The sequence below is a fragment of the Garra rufa genome, chromosome 14 (assembly GCF_049309525.1).
Source record: "Garra rufa chromosome 14, GarRuf1.0, whole genome shotgun sequence".
In the NCBI taxonomy this organism is placed as follows: Eukaryota; Metazoa; Chordata; class Actinopteri; order Cypriniformes; family Cyprinidae; genus Garra; species Garra rufa.
Window position 1 is genome coordinate 4,807,424 of NC_133374.1, and position 26,493 is coordinate 4,833,916.

The 26,493-nt window shown below is 34.1% G+C and overlaps 1 protein-coding gene across 1 annotated transcript in view; it reads left to right on the forward strand.

The window, feature by feature from the left end:
• Nucleotides 1–26,493, forward strand: part of gria4a (glutamate receptor, ionotropic, AMPA 4a) — a 103,153-nt gene that overhangs the window by 27,480 nt on the left and 49,180 nt on the right. The window contains exons 4-8 of the mRNA XM_073818285.1: nt 1,998–2,156; nt 6,058–6,225; nt 9,729–9,833; nt 9,964–10,071; nt 26,124–26,330. Of these exons, the coding sequence (XP_073674386.1) occupies nt 1,998–2,156; nt 6,058–6,225; nt 9,729–9,833; nt 9,964–10,071; nt 26,124–26,330 (747 nt within the window). The remainder of the gene's footprint in view (nt 1–1,997; nt 2,157–6,057; nt 6,226–9,728; nt 9,834–9,963; nt 10,072–26,123; nt 26,331–26,493) is intronic.

Consider the following 26,493-nt stretch of genomic DNA (forward strand, 5'->3'; position numbering starts at 1 on the left):
TAATGTAGTAAGTATCTGTTCTTTATCTTTTAAATATATAACTAATTTTAATTCATTATTTAATATTAATCTAATAAATTGTAATTAATTTAATACCATTTTTAATGTATTTGTAAGTATCTTTTCACTGTTTTTTAAATATATAATTCATTTTAATTCATTACTTTATGTAATTTAATTAATTGTAATTCATTTAATACAATTTATGTATTTGTAAGTATCTTTCTCTATTTTTAAAATATAATTCATTTTAATTTATTATTTAATGTAATATGATGAATTTAAAAAAAAATCATAAATTTTTTTATGTATTTGTATCTTTCTCTAATTTTAAAATATATACTTAAATTTCATTATTTATTGTAATTTAATAAATTTTAATTCATTTCATTCAATTTGTAATGCATTTGTAGGTATCTTTCTCAAACTCTTAATATATAATAAATTTTAATTTATTTATTATTTATTACATTAATCATTTAATATACTTTTTAATGTATTTGTAAGTATCTTTCTTTAATTTTTAATATATAATTAATTTAAATTAATTAATTATATGTAATTAATTACATTTTAATTCAGTAAATACAATTTTTAATGTTTTTATATTTGTAAGTATATAATTAATTTAAATTCATTATTTAATGTAATGTAATGTAATGAATTTCAATTTGTTTAATACAATTTTTAATGCATCTATGTATCTTTCTCTATTTGTTCAATATATAAATTATTTTAATTCACTAATGTAATTTAATGAATTTTAATTTATACAATAGCATTTTAATGTATTTGTAAGCATTTCTTTCTACTTTTTGTAATCTATAATTTATTTTAATTCCATATTTATTGTAATTTAATACATTTTACTTAATTTGATACAATTGTAATGTATATGTAAGTATCTCTCTAAATTTTTTAAAACATAATTAATTTTAATTAATTGTTTAATGTAATTTAATCCATTACAATTCACGAGATACATTTTTATATATATTTGTAGCATTTGTAATGATCTTTCTCTATTTTTAAAAAATATTTAATTAATTAATTGTTTAATATAATTTATTTCATAAAAGTTTTTAATGTATTTGTAAGTATCTTTCTCATTTTTAATATATAATTAAATTCAATTCATAATGTAATTTAACACATTTTCTCTAATATTTTAATATATCGTTTATTAAAATTCATTATTATAATTTAATCATTATATGATTTTTAATTAATTAAAAAATATGTAAATAATGTACATATAAAATACATTTTAATTCCTTTAATATCATTTTAATTTTTAATGTATTGTATCTTATTATTTTGAAATATTTAATTTACATTACTTCATTTAATATAATTACTTTTAAAATTACTTTTAAATAACTTAATATATTTTATGTATTCATACGTATCTTAATTTTATTTTAATGCATTTCATATAATTTTAATGCATTTGTATCTATTTTTTATAATAAAAATTTAATTCATTTAATATAATCTATTTAATATATTGTAAAGAATTTTTTTTATTTAATATAATTTAATACATTTTAATTCACAATACAATTTTTGTATCTAGGTATTGTTCTCTAATTAATCTGCCTAGCAACCACCCAAACATTCTAGCAACCACATAGCAACAATCTAAACATCACTCAGATCATCTTAGCAACCATAAATCAAAAATCAGAAACCGTAAAACTCAATCTGGATGATAAATTCATCCGAACTGCTAGTTAATATCAAGAAATTTGCAGTCTTGTTCGGTTTCGGAGACTTTGACTATGACGGACTGCTGAACCAGAACTTTGTTACATGTGATTTATCGTTGCTTATTTTGTGCTGGGCCTAAACGTATTCCACGTTGACATTTGTTAGCGTCAGCATCTGGGATATTACGAAATGTTATAACTCACTCCGCCTCAAAACCTCTTTATCTTTTAAATGAATCGCTTTCATTCGCTCTCACTCTGGTTTGCTTTCTGTCTTTCTCCCGGCAGGGATTTAAGGACATTTCTCTGGAGAGGTTCATGCACGGCGGAGCAAACGTAACTGGCTTCCAATTGGTGGATTTCAGCAAAGCGATGGTGATCAAACTAATGCAGCGCTGGAACAAACTAGACCAGAGGGAGTATCCAGGATCCGAAAGCCCACCCAGGGTAAGCAAACACATTTACAACATAATTAAACAAACGCAAACACCTATAAACCAGAATAACACACACTATTTGCACACATTATTTTTTTCAGCATCCAATTCACTAAAGGAATTAGTGCAAACACGCTCAGAGATCTGTGCTAAACGCCATTGAATCCATTAGCAGAATAATTCCTTATCTACTCAAACAGCGTGTTTCTAAATCGGCCAGCAAATAGCAGGTTGGATGAAACCAGGGCGAAACTCTGATAATCCTGTCGGACGCATGTGGCACAGTTCCAGTCACAGATGTTTAGCCAATCAAACTGTGACAGGACACATTCTTCGTCAAGCTTTGGCCAATGAGATTCAAGGAGCAGCTGCCCAGGCAATATCTGAGTCAATTAAGCCATGACAGACCGCAGCCAGAGCCACGTTTAACCCGTCTGTTGGGGAACACGTGAAAAAAAGAAAGCCTAAATACAGGGAAATAAATGTTTGAGTTGTGTTTTAAAGATTGGGATAATGTTTTAGTTTTCAAAGAGATGGGTTCACAGTTAGGGTGCAATTAAAATGTATTAAATCATGTGTTTTTCTTTGTTAATGTTTTTGCTTTCATTGCATCCCTTTATAAATTATTAAAAAATACAGAATACTAAAATGATATCCCAATCTTTAAAACACAACTTAAACATTTATTTTCTTGTCCTTATTTTCTCAGAAAAACAAAAACAAAACTGCTAATAAATTAAACAGAAAACTTTAATATTTTTTTTGGAAAAACAAAAACAATTTAAAGCAGAATTACACTTGTTGCTTTTATGCTTAAACCCTTTTACATCTTTGACGTAAATTAAACGGTGAATTAAAATAAATTATATATGCTATTCAACAGAATTGGTGTATCATGATTCAAAATCATGGAGGACGAAAAATGTATAATGTGCAAATACATAAATAAATAAATAAATAAATAAATAAATGTACAAACACATAATTAAATTATTTCTGAAATAAATAAATAAATGTACAAACACATCTGGGTCAAAGACATAAAAGGGTTTAAGCATAAAAGCAACAAGTGTAATTCTGCTTTAAATTGTTTTTGTTTTTCCAAAAAAAATATTAAAGTTTTCTGTTTAATTTATTTGCATTTTAGTTTTTCTGAGCAAAAAATAAATATCATACATTTTTCCCTACAAGAAAATAAATGTTTAAGTTATCTTTTGGATACCATTTTAGTTTTCCAAAAGATGGATTCACATTTAGGGTGCAATTAAAATGTATTAAATGATGTGTTTTTCCTTTATAAAGGGATGCAATGAAAGCAAAAACATTAACAAATTATTAAAATACAGAAAAAACATATATAAAAATTAATAAAAATTAAATGGGCATAAAAACAATAAGCGAAATACTGCTTTAAATTGTTGTTTTCCCCAAAAAAATATTAAAACGTTTACTATTTAATTTCAATGCAGTTTTGTTTTTGTTTTCTGAGCAAAATATAAATATCATACATTTCCCCTAATTTACAGAAGACACCCACTAAAATGTCAATCAGTGTAACAACCTTGTCAGGCATATTTACAACAAAAATCAATATTAGAATTAATTAGTAATTCTACGTTTTTAAAATTTGCCACTATCCTAGGTTTTGCCCATTTGTCAGTAAGAAGTTTCAATATGATGCCTTATTCTTTTATATATTTTAATATGTACAAGTCAGAATAAGCATGCTGTTTGAATTTTTACATAAATATATCGTGCTACATTTAATGACAATGTAACATTATTTCATACAAATTTTGACATTTTATTCAGACACTTATAAAATCTTTTTCTTTTGATGTGGACATCTTTACGTCTTTGACCTATATATAAATAAATTAATAAATAAATGTAGAAATACATAAATAAATGAATAAATCAATATTTAAATGCTGAAATAAACAAGTGCAGATATGCATGCATGAATTAATAAATAATTTTGCCAAAAGTGTCATTTTTAATTGTGCTATTTTTGTACCATTTTTTGTACCATATTTACATATTTATTCATTTATTTAAACTTACGTAATTTCTCATCCTCCATACAAACTGCTGTCCCACAACCAAAAAACACATTTAAAAAGTGTACTTTTTAAAAAGTATTAAAATCTTAGATTTCTATTAAAGGGATAGTTCACCCAAAAATGAAAATTTGATGTTTATCTGCTTACCTTCGTTTGTGTTCTGCTGAGGAAACAGAGTCACCTACATCTTGGATGCCCTGGGGGTAAGCAGATAAACATCAAATTAGCATTTGTGGTGAACAATCCCTTTAAGAGCCTTCTATTATCTGTTGAAACCCATACTCATATTTATATATAAAATCATCATTACAGTTACTTTCAATTGGGAGGTGGCTGTCCCGACACCTAAATTTCACCTTATGAAAATAATACTGAAATAATTTTTGTATTTTTTCCATTGTTGTTTTTAAAAGGAAAAAAATATATATTTTAGAATTGATTTGTAAATTATGAAACTTTATGTTAAAGCATGTGTCCCACATTTTCCATGTCACTACCAAAACAGTGTGTTTTAGTCTATTGGCTGAGACTGATTTGAGCTAAACCCATACATTTATGATCAGAAAATATTCCTGTGCCCCTCTCTCTCATAGCTACAAGGTGTGAGTAGACAGGCCCCATCATTTTGTGGTAAATGGACTCTAAAGTTGAAATTCAGGGGTTAGGGTTCGGGACAGCCACCTCCGAATCGAAAGTACCAAATAAATTATGATTTTATATATGGATTAAGCTTATATGTCCTAGGTGTGAACAGCCTTTTAGACTAAGATTTTCAAAATCAAGATTTTTTTATGACTTAAATTTCATACAACTAATTTTTTTCAATTTTTAGGGGCACACAGGGACTTTTATTCATACACGTACACCTTAATACATTTTACAGTTAGCACACATCTATTCTTAGTTGCAAATACAGGTGAAATATTTGCACAGTACCAGCTTAACTAGAAAATAAGTCAAATATATTCACTAAGACGATTTTGTGCTGCATAACCTCACCTCATCGTGCTCTGCTCAGCTCAAAACCGTTGCTTTTCCCCTTTGTTGATAACATGGAGCTCCTGCTCTACTCCCATTGATTAGCACTTCCATCCTGCAGTCCCTGCTATAAATTACCAGAGAAGCATCAGACCAATCTTTACGGGTTCATTAGAGCACACTTTACAGGCAAGAGCCTCGACTATCTCCATCTCTTGCGCGCTCTTGACTTTCTGCATCTCATTCGCTGACTCCCCCTTTAATGATTGTTGTTTGTTTCTGTCTTTCCCTCAATGTTAATTGGATGTTATTATGCCTCTGTTAGAACCATAAATCTTGATTTCCGCTGATCAAGTTCATTTATAACGACCGGTGTCAGTGCAGACCCAGCCACTGAGGCTCGTTCTGTCTTATTGGGGTGATTTACTCATGCAAATAGCCATGCTTTTGTATATGTTTATGGAAATAACAACAGATGAAAATCCATTTTGATTGTTGGTGAGGTTGAGTGTTTTTTCTTAGTGCTGGTGTTACCTCATAAAGAGAACGATGCGTTTTCCCCAGCAATCTTTACTGCTCTGTAGCAACAATCTCTGTACTGCTTTACAGCTAAATAGCTTTTCCAGTAACAAGTAGCGGCGTTGCTACATTGCAGTTTTATGTCACACTGCATTACGCATACAGCCTTACAAGCGAGCAGGCGGAGGCAATAATCAATGCACTCACCTAGAATGCCCTCTCTGTTGCATTTACATCTACTTTAAGCACTAAGATGGCTCTGCATTTTACTTGATGTGTGATTTTGAACAGGCAGCATGGGTAATGTAGTATGAATGAAGTAAAGACACAATATTCCTTTTATCTCCTCAGTACACATCATCATTGACATACGATGGTGTGCTAGTGATGGCGGAGGCGTTTCGTAATCTGCGCAGGCAGAAGATCGACATCTCTCGCAGAGGAAACGCCGGAGACTGTCTGGCCAACCCGGCTGCTCCTTGGAATCAGGGCATCGACATGGAACGAACTCTGAAACAGGTGAGAGCGGGTGGGGCTGTGCAAGACAGGTGAGAGTTAATTGGATGCTGTGAGCTAGGTGAGATTGGGCGGAAATCTGTATGGCAGGTAGGACTGGGCAAGACTACAACAGGTGGTAATGGGTGGGACTCTGTACAACAGGTGGGAATGGGTGAGATATTGTAAGACAGGTGAGAATGGGCAAGACTCTGTACAACAAATAGGAATGGGCACGATTGTATGGCAGGTGGGAATGGGCAGGACTGTACAACAAGTGGAAATGAGTGGAACTCTGGCAAAAGGGAATGGGCATAAGTGTATGGCAGGTGGGAATAGACGGGAGTGTACGACAGGTGGGAATGGACGAGACTTTATACAGCAGGTGGGAATGGATGGGAGTGTACGACAGGTGGGAATGGACAAGACTTTATACAGCAGGTGGGAATGGATGGGAGTGTACGACAGGTGGGATTGGACGGGAGTGTACGACAGGTGGGAATGGTGGACTCTGCAACAAGTGGGAATGGACGAGACTTTATACAGCAGGTGGGAATGGATGGGAGTGTACGACAGGTGGGAATGGACGGGAGTGTACGACAGGTGGGAATGGGGGACTCTGTGCAACAAGTGGGAATGGACGAGACTTTATACAGCAGGTGGGAATGGATGGGAGTGTACGACAGGTGGGATCGGACGGGAGTGTACGACAGGTGGGAATGGGGGACTCTGTGCAACAAGTGGGAATGGACGAGACTTTATACAGCAGGTGGGAATGGATGGGAGGAGTGTACAACAGGTGGGATCGGACGTGAGTGTCCGACAGGTGGAAATGGACGGGAGTGTATGACAGGATGGATTGGACGGGAGTGTACGACAGGTGTAAATGGACGGGAGTGTACGACAGGTGTAAATGGACGGGAGTGTACGACAGGTGGAAATGGACGGGAGTGTACGACAGGTGGAAATGGACAGGAGTGTATGACAGGATGGATTGGACGGGAGTGTACGACAGGTGGAAATGGACAGGAGTGTACGACCGGTGGAAATGGACGGGAGTGTATGACAGGATGGATTGGACGGGAGTGTCCGACAAGTGGAAATGGACGGGAGTGTACGACAGGTGGAAATGGACGGGAGTGTACGACAGGTGGGATTGGACGGGAGTGTCCGACAGGTGGAAATGGACGGGAGTGTACGACAGGTGGAAATGGACGGGAGTGTATGACAGGTGGGATTGGACGGGAGTGTCCGACAGGTGGAAATGGACGGGAGTGTCCGACAAGTGGAAATGGACGGGAGTGTATGACAGGTGGAAATGGATGGGAGTGTACGACAGGTGGGATTGGATGGGAGTGTACGACAGGTGGGATTGGACGGGAGTGTACGACAAGTGGAAATGAGTGGAACTCTGGCAAAAGGGAATGGGCATGAGTGTATGGCAGGTGGGATTGGACGGGAGTGTCCGACAGGTGGAAATGGACGGGAGTGTATGACAGGTGGAAATGGATGGGAGTGTACGACAGGTGGGATTGGATGGGAGTGTACGACAGGTGGGATTGGACGGGAGTGTACGACAAGTGGAAATGGACGGGAGTGTATGACAGGTGGAAATGGATGGGAGTGTACGACAGGTGGGATTGGATGGGAGTGTACGACAGGTGGGATTGGACGGGAGTGTACGACAAGTGGAAATGAGTGGAACTCTGGCAAAAGGGAATGGGCATGAGTGTATGACAGGTGGGATTGGACGGGAGTGTCCGACAGGTGGAAATGGACGGGAGTGTATGACAGGTGGAAATGGATGGGAGTGTACGACAGGTGGGATTGGATGGGAGTGTACGACAGGTGGGATTGGACGGGAGTGTACGACAAGTGGAAATGAGTGGAACTCTGGCAAAAGGGAATGGGCATGAGTGTATGACAGGTGGGATTGGACGGGAGTGTCCGACAGGTGGAAATGGACGGGAGTGTATGACAGGTGGAAATGGATGGGAGTGTACGACAGGTGGGATTGGATGGGAGTGTACGACAGGTGGGATTGGACGGGAGTGTACGACAAGTGGAAATGAGTGGAACTCTGGCAAAAGGGAATGGGCATGAGTGTATGGCAGGTGGGAATGGATTGGACTCTGTATGACAGGTGGAAATGGGCAGGACTGTACGACAGGTGGGAATAGACGGAAGTGTACGACACGTGGGATAAGACGGGAGTGTATGGCAGGTGGGAATGGATGGGAGTGTACGACAGGTGGGATTGGACAGGAGTGTGCGACAGGTGGAAATGGGCGGGAGTGTGCGACAGGTGGGATTGGACGGGAGTGTATGACAGGTGGGATTGGATGGGAGTGTGCGACAGGTGGGATTGGATGGGAGTGTACGACAGGTGGGATTGGACGACAGGTGGGATTGGACGGGAGTGTACGACAGGTGGGACTGGACGGGAGGGTACGACAGGTGGGAATGGACAGGAGTGTACGACAGGTGGGATTGGACGGGAGTGTACGACAGGTGGGAATGGACAGGAGTGTACGACAGGTGGGATTGGACGGGAGTGTACGACAGGTGGGAATGGACAGGAGTGTACGACAGGTGGGATTGGACGGGAGTGTACGACAGGTGGGAATGGACAGGAGTGTACGACAGGTGGGATTGGACGGGAGTGTATGACAGGTGGGAATGGACAGGAGTGTATGACAGGTGGGATTGGACGAGACTATATACAACAGGTGGGATTGGACGGGAGTGTACGACAGGTGGGACTGGACGGGAGTGTACGACAGGTGGGATTGGACGGGAGTGTACGACAGGTGGGAATGGACGAGACTATATACAGCAGGTGGGATTGGACGGGAGTGTACGACAGGTGGGATTGGACGAGACTATATACAGCAGGTGGGATTGAGCAGGACTCTATATGACAGGTGAAGGTGTGTGGAAAGCTGTCTGAAAGATCAGAGTGAGCAGGACACTGTATAACATTTGAGAGTAGGCAGGACTGGGTGGGATGCTTTCTGAAAAATGAGAATAGGTAAGACTCTGTACAAGGGGTGAAGCATTACCTGAAAGGTAAGTGTGGACAGACATGAAAGACAGGTGAGAGTGGGCAGGATGCTCTCTGACATGAAAGTTGACTGTCTGAAAGGTGAGAATAGACTCTGTACAACAGGTAAAAGAGGGTGGGGTGCTGTCTGAAAAGTAAGAGTGGGCAGGACTCAACAGGTGAGAGTTGATTTGATGCTGTTGGACAGGTAAGAATGAGCAGGGCTCTGTACTGAAAGTGGGAGTGAGCAGAACACTGTCTCAAAGGTAAGAGTGGGCATGGCTAAGTGGGACTTGGACAATGCAAGATGCAAAGGATACATAAACTTGCAATAAAATCTGACATTTAAACCTATCTTAAAGATTTAATCCACTTAGCAAAATGAAATGTAGCTATAAATGATAACTTTAGTCCATGTTTACCAAAAGTGGCGTGTGTTCCATCTTACTAATACTTCCTTGTGTATGTGTGTGTGTGTGTAAAGGTGAGAATCCAGGGTCTCACTGGGAATATCCAGTTTGACCATTATGGACGCAGAGTCAACTACACCATGGATGTCTTTGAGCTAAAGAGTAACGGCCCTCGCAAGGTCAGACACACCACACAATTTCATACATTTAGACACACACAAGCATCCATTTATACATATACACACACCGTAATTTTACCCAGATGCCCACACACACAGGATTGATCACTCCGTCGTCTATCATCTGCAGATCGGTTACTGGAATGACCTGGATAAATTGGTTTTGGTCCAGAATGAGCTCTCCATGGGAAATGACTCTGCAATGGAGAACAGAACGGTTATCGTCACGACTATAATGGTAATGTACACGCAACCACCCACATCCACAGTCTTACACACATAGCACCATCTAAAGGGTGCAGAACACATTACATCAGTTAAACATACTTGAATAAAACTCCCTTGCATTGCTCTGGACTGTATTGGTGAGAGAAATGAGGAAAGAAAGAGAGCCAGTGAAACAGAGAGAGAGAGTTGACACTGCATTAGTTAATTTATCATATTAATGTCATCAGTTTTGCAATATATAAGGATACAAGGGGGTTTACCTATGCATTTGAGGTTGATGTTTAAATTTCCCTTAAAAATGCACCACAGTAACCACCGTTTCCAACAAATCACCATAGTTACAGCAGTCGTTGCTAAGGTGCTGTCCCACTCGCTGACTCAATTTGATTTTGGTCAGGAGTGTCAAACCTGCCCGACTGTTTTTGCCGAAAAGTCGGAGGTCTGTCACACTCAGCGATTAATAATGGATGAGATGACAAACTGAAAGACTGCCTGTGACATTTCCATCCCATTCTGTCACGGACTGCTGAAGTAAGAGCAGGAGCACCATGCAAGCAATTATAATAAGCTGAATTAGAATATACGAATGTACAGACACGCTGTGAGACTTTGCATTTACTGTCAGTTCTTTAGCCTGAGAACATTTACTTTTATATGAATGCATTTGGTAGGTGCAAATTACACTGGGAATGAACCCATGGCCTTGGCATCATGTTCTACTATTTAAGCTACATGAATGCCATATTAAACAGAAGAAGCTGAGAAAAAGCTCAGTGGTCATTGCTCAAAGGCAAAGAGCCACCCATTTACTGGCGCAGGCTATTTCAAACTTGCTAAAAGTTGCATTTAAGTCAGGGACATTAGCAAAAGTGTTGAGTCACTATCTGACCTCTGATTCTTCAACAGCTCACGGACGGAAATCGATTTTGCAGGACATCAGCAATAAAGCCCTAAATATTCAGAACCTTTTAGCAATTGAAATTAGACAAGCTCCAAGGGTTCATATTTTAGAGAATATGCACCTGAAATTCTAAGATGTCAGACACCGTTTTAAATGTTTTATTTAAAACATTTTTAATTTTGAAAATATCATCATTAGAATTAAAAGAACATTATAAAAAGCTGTTTCTGCCACAGAATAAAAAAAAATTTAAAAGGCAAATTGACTTTTTTATATTGTGACAATTCTGTTTATATTTTGCAAGTCTGAGTTTATATAGCGTAATTCTACAGTATGTTTATATCTCACAATTCTGCATTTATATCTTGCAACTCTGAGTTTCTCGCATTTCTACTTTTATATCTCACAATTCTGCGTTTACTGTATATCTTGCAATTCTCCGTCTACAGTGCGTTGCCAAAGTATTCATACTCCTTTTTTTTGGTACGTTTTGTTTTGTTGCAGCATTATATTAAACTGCTTTAAATTACTTTTTTTCCCCACATCAATCTACATCGCATACACCATAATGACAAAGCACAAAACAGGTTTGTAACAACTTTGCAAATTTATTAGAAATAAAAAAAACTGAAAAGATCCTGTTGCATAAGTATTCATACCCTTTTCTGGGACACTCGAAATTTAGCTCAGGAGCATTCATATTGCTTCTAGATGTTCCTACACTTGGAGTGGAGTTAAACTGTGGCAAATTCATTTGAATGAGTCTGATTTAGAAAGGCACACACCTCTCAGAAAAGGTCTAACAGCTGAAAATGCATATCAGAGCAAAAACCAAGTCCTGAGGTCAAGATAACTGCCTGTAGAGCTCAGTGACAGACTTGTGTTAAGGCAATGATCTAGGGGAAGAGTTCAGAAACAAATTTGCAGAAGCATGTAGCCTCCATTATCCATAACGGAAGACGACTGGAACAACTAGGACTCTAGAAAATGTCTGCCCCCATCCAAGCTGACAGAGTTTGAGAGGTGAAAAGGTGAGGTAAAGAATGGCAGATAATTGCCAAATGCAGATGTGCAAAGCTTGTCACATCAGACCCAAAAAGACTTGAGGCTGTAAAGGTACTTCAACTATGTACTGAGTTAAGGGTATGAATACTTATGCAATGTACTTATTTCAGTGTTTTATTTGTAATAAATTTGTAAAATTTGCAAATCTGGTTTTTGCTTTGTCATTATTATGGTGTATGGAGTGTAAATTGATGTGGGGGAAAACTAATTTAAAGCAGTTTAACATAACGCTGCAACAAAACAAAATGTGAAAAAAAAATGGAGTATGAATACTTTTTGCAAGTTTGAGTTTGATCACACAATTTTACATTTATATCTCACAATTCTGAGTTTATACCTCACAATATTTTGTTTATACCTCACAATTCTGCATTAAGTATTTTTTGTTTTTATTTTGTTAATTCTAAGCTTATATCAAAATTCTGCATTTATTTTCCTCAAATGTCTGTATTTATATTGCGCAACAGAGTTTATATCTTGCAATTCTGGATTTATATCTCACAACTTTGTTTATATCTCACAATTCTGCATACATTTTTTTTTTAATTTGTTTACTGTATATCTTGCAATTTAGTTTGCATCTCGCAATTGTTTATAGCGCTCAATTCTGTGTTTATATCTCGCAATTTCTAACTTTGAGAAATATTGTTGGAATTATGATGTGTAACTTTTTATCCTCTGGCGGAATGGGAAAAAAAGATCAAATTATTGTTTTAATTTTAATTTTGTACTGAACGTTATGTATGAAAAATGCTATAAGCATTGTTTTATCATTACATAAATATACACAACCTGTTCTTCAAACCATATTTGAAGTTTTTTAATTGCTTTCCATTTGTTAAACTACTGCCCCAGTTTTACTGTAACAACAATGGTATTTTGTTGGAAACTATGGTTAGTGTGGTAAATTCTGTAAGAGTTTGATCAGGGAAAAGAGCGATAGAAAGTTATACCTTAGCAGGCTCCTCCTCTCTCTCTCTCTCTCTCCCTCTCCTTCTCTTTCTCTCTTTTCTTTTCTGCCGTGCGCTTTTTAAGGCGATGGAGAATTTTACCTCTGCAGGATCGTCAACGTTTCCATCACTGCTAAAGAATCCGCAGTTCAGACACTGAGCAGAGAGAAGAGGACGAGACAAGCGTGAGACACCAGAGAGAGTGTAATGATTCAGCTGTTTTCAGACTCTCCTCAGCTGGGACTGCAGCGTTAAACATTCACTAACATTCAGCCCACGTACCTGAGGTGCAATGCCAAGGGTGTAAAAAGCAGCTTCGTGGGTATTTCGTTTTGTCTTCTTGTGATTGCTTGCCCTTGCTTTATGAATTACATAGGTGGCATTTAAAGGCATCATGAAAGCGAAAGCCACCCGAGGCACTATCGTAACAAATGCCCCTGCTCTCATCGTGCACGATACTAAAGTGCATGCTAACATAAAAAAATGCATTTTTATGATCTGTAAATGTAATAACTTTCTTTGCCTATGCAGATACTTTTTTTGCTAATATAAACAAGGTCAAAGACCGATAATATCAATGATCCAATAAGCCCAACCATTCAAATATTCAGAAATATAAAATATTAAAACATTAAACTTAAAATCTTAAAAATATATGGGTCAAAGACGTGAAGATGTCCACATCAAAAATTAATTTTGTGTCCACATAATGCACATTAAATGTAAGTAAAGTGTTTACATTTAAGGTTTCAAATAAGTTTTTAGAGAGTAAAATTTCCTTTTTTTTTTTAAGTTACATTGTCATTTTGTCAAAATTCAAACAACATGCTTATTCTGACATATGTGACCCTGGACCACAAAACCAGTCTTAAGTCGCTGGGGTATATTTGTAGCAATAGCCAAAAATACATTGTATGGGTCAAAATTATTGATTTTTCTTTTATGTCAAAAATCATTAGGAAATTAAGTAAAGATCATGTTACATTAAGATTTTTTGTAAAATTCTTACTGTAAACCTATCAAAATGTAATTTTTGATTAGTAATATGCATTGTAAAGAACTTAATTTGGACAACTTTAAAGGTGATTTTCTCAGTATTTTGATTTTTTTTGCACCCTTAGATTTCAGATTTTCAAATAGATGTATCTCGGCCAAATATTGTCCTATCCTAACAAACTATACATCAATAGAAAGCGTATTTATTGAGCTTTCATATGATGTATATATCTCCGTTTTGTAAAATTTAACCTTATGACTGGTTTTGTGGTCCAGGGTCACATACATATATATATATATAAATATGGGAGCATATTAAATTTGATTGTGTTTTAAACGTACATCTAAATTAGAATTTGGGGTGAAAGTAATTCATCTTTTAATGTCATAAATTGATTTTTGTTGTAAATAAGCCTGACAGGATTGTTACACTCAATGACATTTTAGTCGGAGTCTTCTGTAAATTATATATACATGGGTCAAAGATGTCAAAGGGTTTAAGCAAAAAAAAAAAAAAGAAAAAAGAACAAGTGTAATACTGCTTTAAATTGTTGTTGTTTTTCCCAAAAAATATTAAAACGTTTTCAGTTTAATTTCATTGCATTTTTGAGCAAAACATTATCATACATTTTTTCCCTAATTTACAGAAGACTAAAATGTCATTAAGTGTAACAATCTTGTCAGACATATTTAGAACAAAAATCAATTTATGATACATTAAAAGAGAAATTACCTTCAACCCAAATACTAACACTTTTTTTTAATTTGTAGCTATCCAAGGTTTTGCCCATTTGTCAGTAAGATTTTTTTTTACTAATTTAAAACACAATAAAATGTAATATGCTCCCTTATTATTTTATATATTTTAATATGTACAGGTCAGAATAAGCGTGTTGTTTACATTTTTACATAACAGTGTAACATTGTTTTAACTAAATTTTGACATTTTATTCTCCAAAAACTTAGCTGAAACCTTAAAAGTAGGTTCACTTACATTTAATGTGCTTTCTATGGTCATAAAATCACTTTTGTAAATGTCTTTTGACATGGACATCTTAACATCTTTGACCCATATATTGGTAACATGTAAAAAGCAAAAATGAATAAAAAATAATTTTTACACTTCAGTGCATGTTATTTTAAAGAAAAAAATTTTAAAGCACCAAAATTAATTATTTCCCACATAATATAGTCAGAAATATTTAATATTTCAGCATTTAAATACACATTAAATTGGTAATGTGTTAAAAACAAATGTTTTTACACTTAAAGGTGCCATAGAATGCATTGAGAGAATATTTTTTAATTGTTCTCTGATATCTACATAGAAGGTATATGGCATAGGAAAGGGCAAAAAATGGTTTTAAAGGTCCATTTACAACCCTAGGATTTGCCCCTAGAACGAAATGCTCTGTTTTTGCCTTATTTGGAAGCTTCATGAATATTAATGAGCTCTGCTCTGATTGGATGTTTCACAGAGCTGCTCATCTCTATAGCTCGCACATAGATAAAAATATATATTTAATTAGGAGCTCTAGCCGCTTTTAATATGCGGTTTGTTGAATCTGCCGTTTTGAATCGCGGACATATTATTCTGTGATCGCATGTGCTCTGTGTAAAGTTACAGTGAGACACAAGTACTTACCACACAAGTTGAGCAGCTCGTCAGTGATTCTCAAGATCTGTAAATCATTCGCCATCATCAGCGCAGTCATCTCTCTGTTTATGTGGTAAGTGAAATCCTATGTACTGCAATGTAACAGGCTAGCGCTAGCATTAAGCTAACCATGTCCCTTCATTGGCTTGCCTTGTTTTACTGATGTGCTGACGTTACTGATGATTGGGAGATGCAAATGTTGGGGGCGTAACTATTAACGATCTCGGGAAAGTTAGGTAACAGTCAGCGTTATGTTGGAATTGACCTATTTTTCGGTGGTCTTTTGCAAACACTAGATTTATATAAGAAGGAGGAAACGATGGTGTTTGAGACTCATGGTATGTCATGTCCATGTACTGAACTGTTATTATTTAACTTTGCCAAGGTAAATTCAGTTTTCCATTCTATGGCACCTTTAAGTGCACATTTATCTAAAAAGAAACACTTTCATCAAATCCTGATGAATAAAACCAAGTCCCATTATTCATTATTTCCCAAATGCTTTTCAGAAACATTTAATATTAATAATAACTAAATAAATCTGTTAACTTTTTAATGAACGTTACCACACTTCAGTGCATGTGATTCTAAAAGAAAAAAAGTTTTTAATAAATCTTTAATCAAAATGTAATAACTTGCTGACAGAAAATGTATATAAACCAAAAATATCATAGCAAACGATTCAACACTAAAAGCTCAAATCAAATCTACATTTACAATACTCACTCTAAAATAAAAGTTTAGGCTTCATGCCATGTTTTTGTTTGCACATTATTGTGTTGCCTTTAAATGTCCTGAAAACCATCCGAGGATTGTGTTTTTTTTTGTTTTTTTTTTGAAGGTGTGATTACCTGAGATGCTGTTTTCCTTGTTTATAAAGGATGATCTCTAACATCCATGGGACAATGAAATGATATGTATATTCATCAGGATCATGCATCATTCAAAACTCATTGAGATTGCATTATAATGTCAAATTCAATGCCTAAATCCAGTTTGATTCAGAATTGGCTTCTCAAGCACATTAGGTAAAGGTTTGTGACACACCTTGTAGCATCTCCATATCAGATACAGCGTATAGAGAGCAGCTAGTATCAGTCGTCACCGTGGCAGTTTGTGAAATAGTTTTATTTATGCTCAGATACAGCGTGTCACAGCCTTTACAAAGAATATAAAGACCTGGTTTCTCATTTCTGATGTGGTTACACACACAGTGGCTGCTGTTTCATGATCTATACTTATTAACAGCTTCAAGTGAGATGTTAGCAAGTAATGTATAATATGTTATAGTTTCATAATATATTTGTAGTTCTACCCACTTATTCTTATTTCCTCATTGGTACTATATATTCACTATTAAATATATAACTTCAGAATAATAATTAAAAAAAATACAATTACACTACCAGTCAAAGTTTTAGTACAGCAAGATTTTTTTCTTCTGCTCACCAAGCCTGCATTTATTTGATCCAAAGTACAGCAAAAACTGTAAAATTCAGAAATATTTTTACTATTTAAAATAACTGTTTTATATTTGAATATATTTTTAAATCAAATTTATTCCTGTGTTTTTAAAGCTGAATTTTTAGCATCATTACTTCAGTCACACGATCCTTCAGAAATCTATCCAATCTGATTTGCTGCTTAAAAAAAATATTATTATGTTGAAAACAGCTTAAAACTTGTTTAGGTTTCTTTGATGAATAGAAAGTTTAGAACAGTATTTATCTTTTGTAATATTATGAATGTATTTATCATCACAATTTCCCTCAAAATTAAATACTGATGATAAAACATCAGCAAATTAGAATGATTTCTGAAGGATTATGTGACACTGAAGGCTGGAGTAATGATGCTGAAAAAGCAGCTTTGATCACAGGAATAAATTACATTTTAAAATATATTCAAATAGAAAGACATTATTTTAAATAGTAAAAATATTTTACAATATTACTGCTTTTGCTATATTTTTGGATGAAATAAATGCAGGCTTGGTGAGCAGAAGAGGCTTCCTAAAAAAACATGAAAAAAAAAAAACTTTTGACTGGTAATGTATATTTACTTATTCTGTAAATATGCTTGTAATTTATTTTTTAATACATTGTAAACATTACTAGTAAAAATAGTAATCATTTATTTGGAAAGTATATATAATTTATTTTAAATGTAGTCTAAAATAATTTGTTCTATAAATATAGTTTGTTTAAAAAGAAATGACAAGTATATTTACAGAATGAAAACCGCACTTTCTGTCCACGTATACATATTGAGGAATGAAGTGATTATTTCCTAAATAAATAATAAAAATGTACAATTAATATGATAAAAAAATACTAATCAAAATCAGCTACTAAAATATTAAATATTTGATTTTTGTGTGACAGACAACAGAGAACCAAATACAATTTACTTGAAACTCTTTCAGTTCCATAAATATACTATATTTGTAAATAAATTGTTTACATATTAGCTAGAATGTTTTTTTTAAATAATTTATTTAAAGAAATAGGCTAAATACTTTTTGTTCAGTAAATAAAATTTATTTAAAAACAGATTTAATGAATTAAAAGTATATCAATTATAAAAATTTAGTACACAATAATGGACTAAAAATAAATAATTTTAAATATTGAGAAATTAATTCAAAGCATTAATATTAATTTTAAAAAAAACATTTTAAATAATTTTAAAAATTCTAAATAAAAAAAATATCAGAGAGCTATGAATCTGTAAATTTGCTGTTAAAATGACTAAAATATTAACTTTAATAAAGTAAATAAGTTAAAAAGTTTGTAAATTTGTGTGTTCGGTTTCTGCTGTAACTAATGCAGCCTTTCTAACATCTTGCTTATACTTAATGCAGTAATTTAACGCCAGATAACATTAATATAAACAAGATTATGGCAATAATAACAAATAATAATACATATAAATTAAGAATCAACTTTGAGATACACTGCTGCTCAAAAGTTTGGGATCAGAAAGATTTGTAATGTTTTTTAAAGATGTTTCTTACACTCTAAAAGGTGATAAGTTGACTTAATTTTAAGGCAACAGGTTTCCTCAATTTTTTTTAAGTACAGAATAATTAATAAAAATAAGTTAAGCAGACTTGACAATTCACTTCACTTATTTTTTTATTATTATTAACTTAATTTTTAAGGCAATGGGTTTCCTCCAATTTTTTTTTAAGTCAGTTTTTACAGTGTATGCTCATCAAGGCTTCATTAATTTGATTAAAAATACAGAAAAACACTTTAATATTGTAAAATATAATTTCAATTTAAAATAGCCATTTTCTATGTGAATATATTTTAAAATGTAATTTATTTCTGTGATACAAAGCTGCATTTTTAGCATCATTACTCCATTCTTCAGTGTCACATGATCTTTCAGAAATCATTCTGGAAAACAGTTGTGTTGCTTAATATTTTTTTGGAACATGTAATACTTTTTTTCCCAGGATTCTTTGATTAATAAAAGGTTAATAAGAACAGCATTTATTTAAAATAGAAAGGTATTCTAACAATATACTCTACTGTTCACATTTTTGGGGCCAGTAAATTTGTATTCTTTCTTTTTTTGAAAGAAACAAATACTTTTTTTCAGCAAGGATGTGTTAAATCAATAAGAAGTGATAGCACATATTTACATTGTTAGAAAAAAATTACATTTGAATAAATGTTTTTTTTTTTTTTTTTTACCTTTTATTCATCAAAGAATCCTGACAAAAAGAAAAATATATAATATCAAAAAAAAATATTTTGCAGCAGAACTGTTTTAAAACTAATTTCTGAAGGATCATGTGACACTTAAAACTGGAGTAATACCTGATGAAAATTTGGCTTTGCATCACAGGAATAAATTATATTTTTAAAGTATATCAAAAGAAAGACACTATTTTAAATTGCATTAACATTTTACAATATTACAGTTTTTTATGTATTTTTAAACACAGCCTTGATGAGCAGAAAAGTCTCCTTTTAAAAAGCATTAAAAATCTTTCTGATCCCAAACTTTTGAGCAGCAGTGTACAAACCTGACCTTCAGTCTCCGCAGTGCTTGCCTCTAGGGTTTGAGATCTCCCACAATGCACTGCAGAGTCTAATATGAAACACAACCACATTAATTCAACATAAATAAAACATTAATACATCAGTAGATCGGGCCATTTCATGTTGACTTTAAACAAGAACTATTTAATTACACAACACGAGCACGAACACTTACTAAAAATAGACACGTTAATTAATCCGATGAGAGTTGTCGAATTGATCAAGCGTAAGTGTGACAGATGCAGAGCAACGTATCGCGATGCACAAGCAACACATCCAGATGTGTTTGTGGATGTGTGTTTGTGGACATGTGGGCTCCGGGCGGAGAGAGAGACGGATGGAGAGCTGGATTGCTGCGTAACTGATAGCTGTAATTAGTGTAACTCCAGGCTGAGGGGATGCGAGGCGTGTTCCTCCTATGTAACGTTCATTAACTCCACGCCTGCAGATAGCACACGATTTATCTACAGTGAAGCCTCACGAGCTCATCCGCGAGAATAAACCAATCCTGAGAAACACACACACACACACACATCCATTCATGTTTCTGTCCATTCATTCGTTTGCTTTTCTTAATGTCCTTCATCTGGACGTAGAGCAGGCTGATTTGTCCACCCACTCACTGTTAAGGAGTAGATCACTCGAAAACGATAATTTGCTGGAAATGTACTCAACCTCAGGCCATCCGAGATGTAGAGGAGTTTGTTTTTTCATCAGATTTGGCAAAATGTAGCACTGCATCACTTGCTCACCAATGGATGTGAATGGGTGCCGTCAGAGTGGAGTCCAAACAGCTGATAAAAACATCACAATAATCCACCAGAGTATCCACACCACTCCAGTCCACCAGTTAACATCTTGAGAAGACAAAAGATGTGTATTTGTAAGAAACGAATCCATCATTAAGATGTTTTTAATTAAAATGCGAGTCCATAATAACGCTTCCTCCAGTGAAAAAGTTATGATCTCACCCTCAGGCCATCCGAGATGTAGACGAGTTTGTTTTTTCATCAGATTTGGCAAAATGTAGCACTGCATCACTTGCTCACCAATGGATGTGAATGGGTGCCGTCAGAGTGGAGTCCAAACAGCTGATAAAAACATCACAATAATCCACCAGAGTATCCACACCACTCCAGTCCACCAGTTAACATCTTGAGAAGACAAAAGATGTGTATTTGTAAGAAACGAATCCATCATTAAGATGTTTTTAATTAAAATGCGAGTCCATAATAACGCTTCCTCCAGTGAAAAAGTTATGATCTCACCCTCAGGCCATCCGAGATGTAGATGAGTTTGTTTCTTCATCAGATTTGGAGAAATGTAGCATTCCATCACTTGCTCACCAATGGATGTGAATGGGTGCCGTCAGAGTGAGAGTCCAAACAGCTGATAAAAACATCACAATAATCCACCAGAGTATCCACACCACTCCAGTCCACCAGTTAACATCTTGAAAAGACAAAAGATGTGTGTTTGTAAGAAACTAATCCATCATTAAGATGTTTTTAATCAAAATGCGAGTCCATAATAACGCTTCCTCCAGTGAAAAAGTTATGATCTCACCCTCAGGCCATCCGAGATGTAGATGAGTTTGTTTCTTCATCAGATTTGGAGAAATGTAGCATTCCATCACTTGCTCACCAATGGATGTGAATGGGTGCCGTCAGAGTGAGAGTCCAAACAGCTGATAAAAACATCACAATAATCCACCAGAGTATCCACACCACTCCAGTCCACCAGTTAACATCTTGAAAAGACAAAAGATGTGTGTTTGTAAGAAACTAATCCATCATTAAGATGTTTTTAATCAAAATGCGAGTCCATAATAACGCTTCCTCCAGTGAAAAAGTTATGATCTCACCCTCAGGCCATCCGAGATGTAGACGAGTTTGTTTCTTCATCAGATTTGGAGAAATGTAGCATTTCATCACTTGCTCACCAATGGATGTGAATGGGTGCCGTCAGAGTGAGAGTCCAAACAGCTGATAAAAACATCACAATAATCCACCAGAGTATCCACACCACTCCAGTCCATCAGTTAACATCTTGAAAAGACAAAAGATGTGGGTTTGTAAGAAACGAATCCATCATTAAGATGTTTTTAATTAAAATGCGAGTCCATAATAACACTTCCTCCAGTGAAAAAGTTATGATCTCACCCTCAGGCCATCCGAGATGTAGATGAGTTTGTTTCTTCATCAGATTTGGAGAAATGTAGCATTCCATCACTTGCTCACCAATGGATGTGAATGGGTGCCGTCAGAATGAGAGTCCAAACAGCTGATAAAAACATCACAATAATCCACCAGAGTATCCACACCACACCACTCCAGTCCATCAGTTAACATCTTGAAAAGACAAAAGGGTTTGTAAGAAACGAATCCATCATTAAGATGGTTTTAATTAAAATGCGAGTCCATAATAACGCTTCCTCCAGTGAAAAAGTTATGATCTCACCCTCAGGCCATCCGAGATGTAGATGAGTTTGTTTCTTCATCAGATTTGGAGAAATGTAGCATTCCATCACTTGCTCACCAATGGATGTGAATGGGTGCCGTCAGAATGAGAGTTAAAAACGAATTCCAAGTAAAAATTGTATTTTGTCTTTACATTTCCAGAGAGCGAAACGAACAAAATTAAACATAATTCAAGGCACTATAATTTCCTTATTCATTTGATACAACTATTATAGCTATACAATCAATATATATAAACTAATATTATTTTGTCATATTCATGATTCCTGAATTTATATATGAAACATTTTTGACGTTTTGAAGTGTATTCGTTATGTTTGTATAAGAAAATTCGTTAACCTAGCCTATTAAGTTGATTTAATATTCTTGATAATTTTTTAGAAGAAGTTAAAAGTTAAGAAAAAATGAATTAGCTTGTAGTCTATATGTTTAGGGCTATAGGCTAATCTTTTTCTTAATTTTTATTACACTGTAGATCAACATAAAATAATTCTTGATCATATTTAACATCGGAGAATCACTGACATAATTTAGAGTACTTCGAAAATTAAACTAATTAAATCTTTATTAAGGAAAGACAAAATAAATCACAACAAGAACAATCTGTATTTTTCTTGTAATCAAGAAAAACTCTTTTGACAAAATATCTAATTAATGGCGAATGATGTTTGACAGTGAACGCATCTCCACCGCATAGCCGCAAATAATCGCTGGTGTCAGTCGCAAATATTAAACTTGCGGGTCGAGTACAATTTTTTTTTTTTTTTTGCGGTCCGAGTTGCGGGCGGGTTAGTTGAAAACGTCGGTCGGGTTCGGGTTGTTTATACATTGACACGCGCATCACTGATCCACACCACTCCAGTCCATCAATTAACATCTTGAGAAGCCAAAAGTTGTGTGTTTGTAAGAAACTAATCCATCATTAGGATGTTTTTAACTAAAATGCGAGTCCATAATAACGCTATCTCCAGTGAAAAAGTTTTATGATCTCACCCTCAGGCCGTCCAAGATGTAGATGAGTTTGTTTCTTCATCAGATTTGGAGAAATGTAGCATTCCATCACTTGCTCACCAATGGATGTGAATGGGTGCCGTCAGAATGAGAGTCCAAACAGCTGATAAAAACATCACAATAATACACTAATCCATCATTAAGATGTTTTTAATTAAAATGCGAGTCCATAATAACGCTATCTCCAGTGAAAAAGTTTTATGATCTCACCCTCAGGCCATTCAAGATGTAGATGAGTTTGTTTCTTCATCAGATTTGGAGAAATGTAGCATTCCATCACTTGCTCACCAATGGATGTGCATGGGTGCCGTCAGAATGAGAGTCCAAACAGCTGATGAAAACATCACAATAATACACTAATCCATCATTAGGATGTTTTTAACTAAAATATGAGTCCATAATAACGCTATCTCCAGTGAAAAGGTTTTATGATCTTTTTGATCAGATATTGACATGCTGTCAATAACTGCAGATAATAGGAATTAGCTCCATTTATATGAGTTATATGTATTAGGAGTAGTTCACTCAAAAATTATAAATTGCTGAAAATGTACTCACCCTCAGGCCATCCGAGAAGTAGATGAAACCACTCCAGTCCATCAGTTAACATCTTGAAAAGCCAAAAGCTGTGCGTTTGTAAAAAAAAAAAAAAAATGCTTTAACTAATCCATATTAACGCTTCATCCAGTGGAAAAAAGTCCATCTCCTGTTGTCTCTCACATCAAAATCCAGCCACATATTTGCTGTTTTGGACTGTAAATGGCGCACTTTTCACTGGCAAAACCACTATAAAAGTCATTTTTAAGATTTGTATTTTATAATCTGTCTATTAACAGCATTAGTGATATGCTGTCAATAACTACAGCTAATAGGAATTAGCCACAGTCTCATGCTGGCATTTATATAAAGAGTTACATGTACAAGGTGTTATATTATTATAGCTTGGTTTCATGTCTTAATCATTTATTTGCAGTGCTGTCTGCTGTTTAGGTCTTCTAAAAAATTGTGTATTTATATATTTACTGGTAAATGTATAAATAATCTATATTACAAGTATATTTACTCAAAACACTTTGTGTTCAGTAAAATTATTTATTTACTAGTAAATATATAAGTGTATCTCTTCTAAATGCACTTTTTCAGTAAATTTACTCAAAATCTTTTTAAATAAATGTTTTTTTAATGACTTGTGTTTATATATTTACCAGCGAAATAAAAATACAATTATATTAAATACAAATACAAAATAATAATATTAAAAAAAAAAAACAAGACATGTATTAAAACATGTTATATCTATTATTGGGAAGAAATCTAAATTACAAATAAATATACATTTATAAAGTATATTTACTCAAAACACTGTTCAGTAAAATTATTTACTTACTAGTAAATACATAAATAATTTGTTTAAAAACAAAATCACAAGCGTATTTCCTCTAAATGCATTTTTCACTAAATTTACTTAAATTAGAAAATGAATTAAAAATAAATTAATATTTATAGAATATTTATATAAATTAAATTAATTATTAATGTATACGCTTACTAGTAAATATATAAACACAATTTTGTGTTTGTAATTTTTTTGTAATGTATTTTATGCAAAAAAAAATATTTACTAGTAAATGTATAAATCATTTCTTTACAAATAAATCACAAGTGCATTTCCTCTAAACGCACTTTTTGTTCAGAAAATGTATTTGTAATTTATTTTTAAAATAAATGATTAATTTATACAAGTAAAATGTTAAATAATTTTATTAAAGTTTGCTTAGAGTGAATATACTTGTTTATTATATATATCATGAACAGGTATATTCACTCTAAGCAAACTTGATGTTTAATAAAACAGGTTTTTATACATTTACTTGTAAATATATATAATTTATATATAAAAACTACAAGTATATTTAAATTTTTGGTTGAGTAATTATATTTGTAATTTTATTTTCATATATACATATATATATGTATATATATATATATATATATATATATATATATAATATATATACACACACACACATTAATAATACATTTAAAAAATAAATAAATAAATACTCTAAACACTTGCATTTATTTATACACAATTAGGGACAAGAAGAAATTATTTTCTATAGCAAAAAGACAGTACAACGCACATAATCTATAGACTTAGACTCAAGTCTAAAATAATTTATGTTCTGCTCTTGTGTGCCTTCATATCCACATGAATGTGTTTCCATATCAGTGTCAAAGTGAAATACAATCACTATACGCTGTGTGATGATCTTTCATTCACTTTCTCCATTAAAGACCTCTAGAAATGTACAAAAATATATATACAATGTAACATAAAGAGTATTAAATGAATGTACTTTAACATTTACACTGTCAAAATGTATTATTTGTTTGTTTAAATGATCCTTGCTTTATTGTTCAGACTGATTTCTCTTGTCAGAAATGATCTCTTGATTTTATTTTCATTATATGAGCTTGTTTATTGCAATATGCTCTAATTAAATCATATGATTGTCATCAACCAGATAATAGTGACTAAACACTTGCACTTTGCTTCGAATGGTTTTAATGTAAATCAATGTTTCGGATTCTGTGTGGAAATGATTCAAATAAATGTTTTGATTTATAGTGATCATCTTGTCATTTAAACCTTTATTGACTGCAACACTAATGAGCACATTGCAACACTTTTTATGGCTTATCCTACACATTTATGAGTGTTAATGAAGTTACTATATGAAAAAAGTGCTTTAAAGAACCTAGTAACCAAAACACTGATCTGAAGAATTTTTTTAAAGATCTCTAAAGAACCTATAAAGCCAAAAATGGACCTTGATTTAAGTGTAATTTATAATACAGTTTAATTTTGAGGTCAGCTTGACCATCCCTGCCCACCTCTGTCTCTGTCTGTCTGTGTGTGTGTGTGGTGTGTGTGTGTGTTTAGGAAGGACCGTACGTGATGTTGAAGAAGAACTGGGAGATGTATGAAGGCAACGACCAGTATGAAGGATACTGTGTGGATCTGGCGTCCGAGATTGCTAAGCACATCGGCATCAAGTACAAGATCTCCATCGTTCCTGATGGGAAATACGGAGCTAGAGATCCAGAGACGAAGATCTGGAACGGCATGGTTGGGGAGCTGGTGTACGGGGTGAGATATAGACATATATCAGTCATTTATACATTTGTAATCACATTTTACAAATAATTCTGAGTGTTTTATCATGTGAATGTTACCTTTTTTTCACACATCATCATTTTTTATGCATGTTGCATCAGACAAAAGAGCCAACATGATTTGAGATAAATCTAAC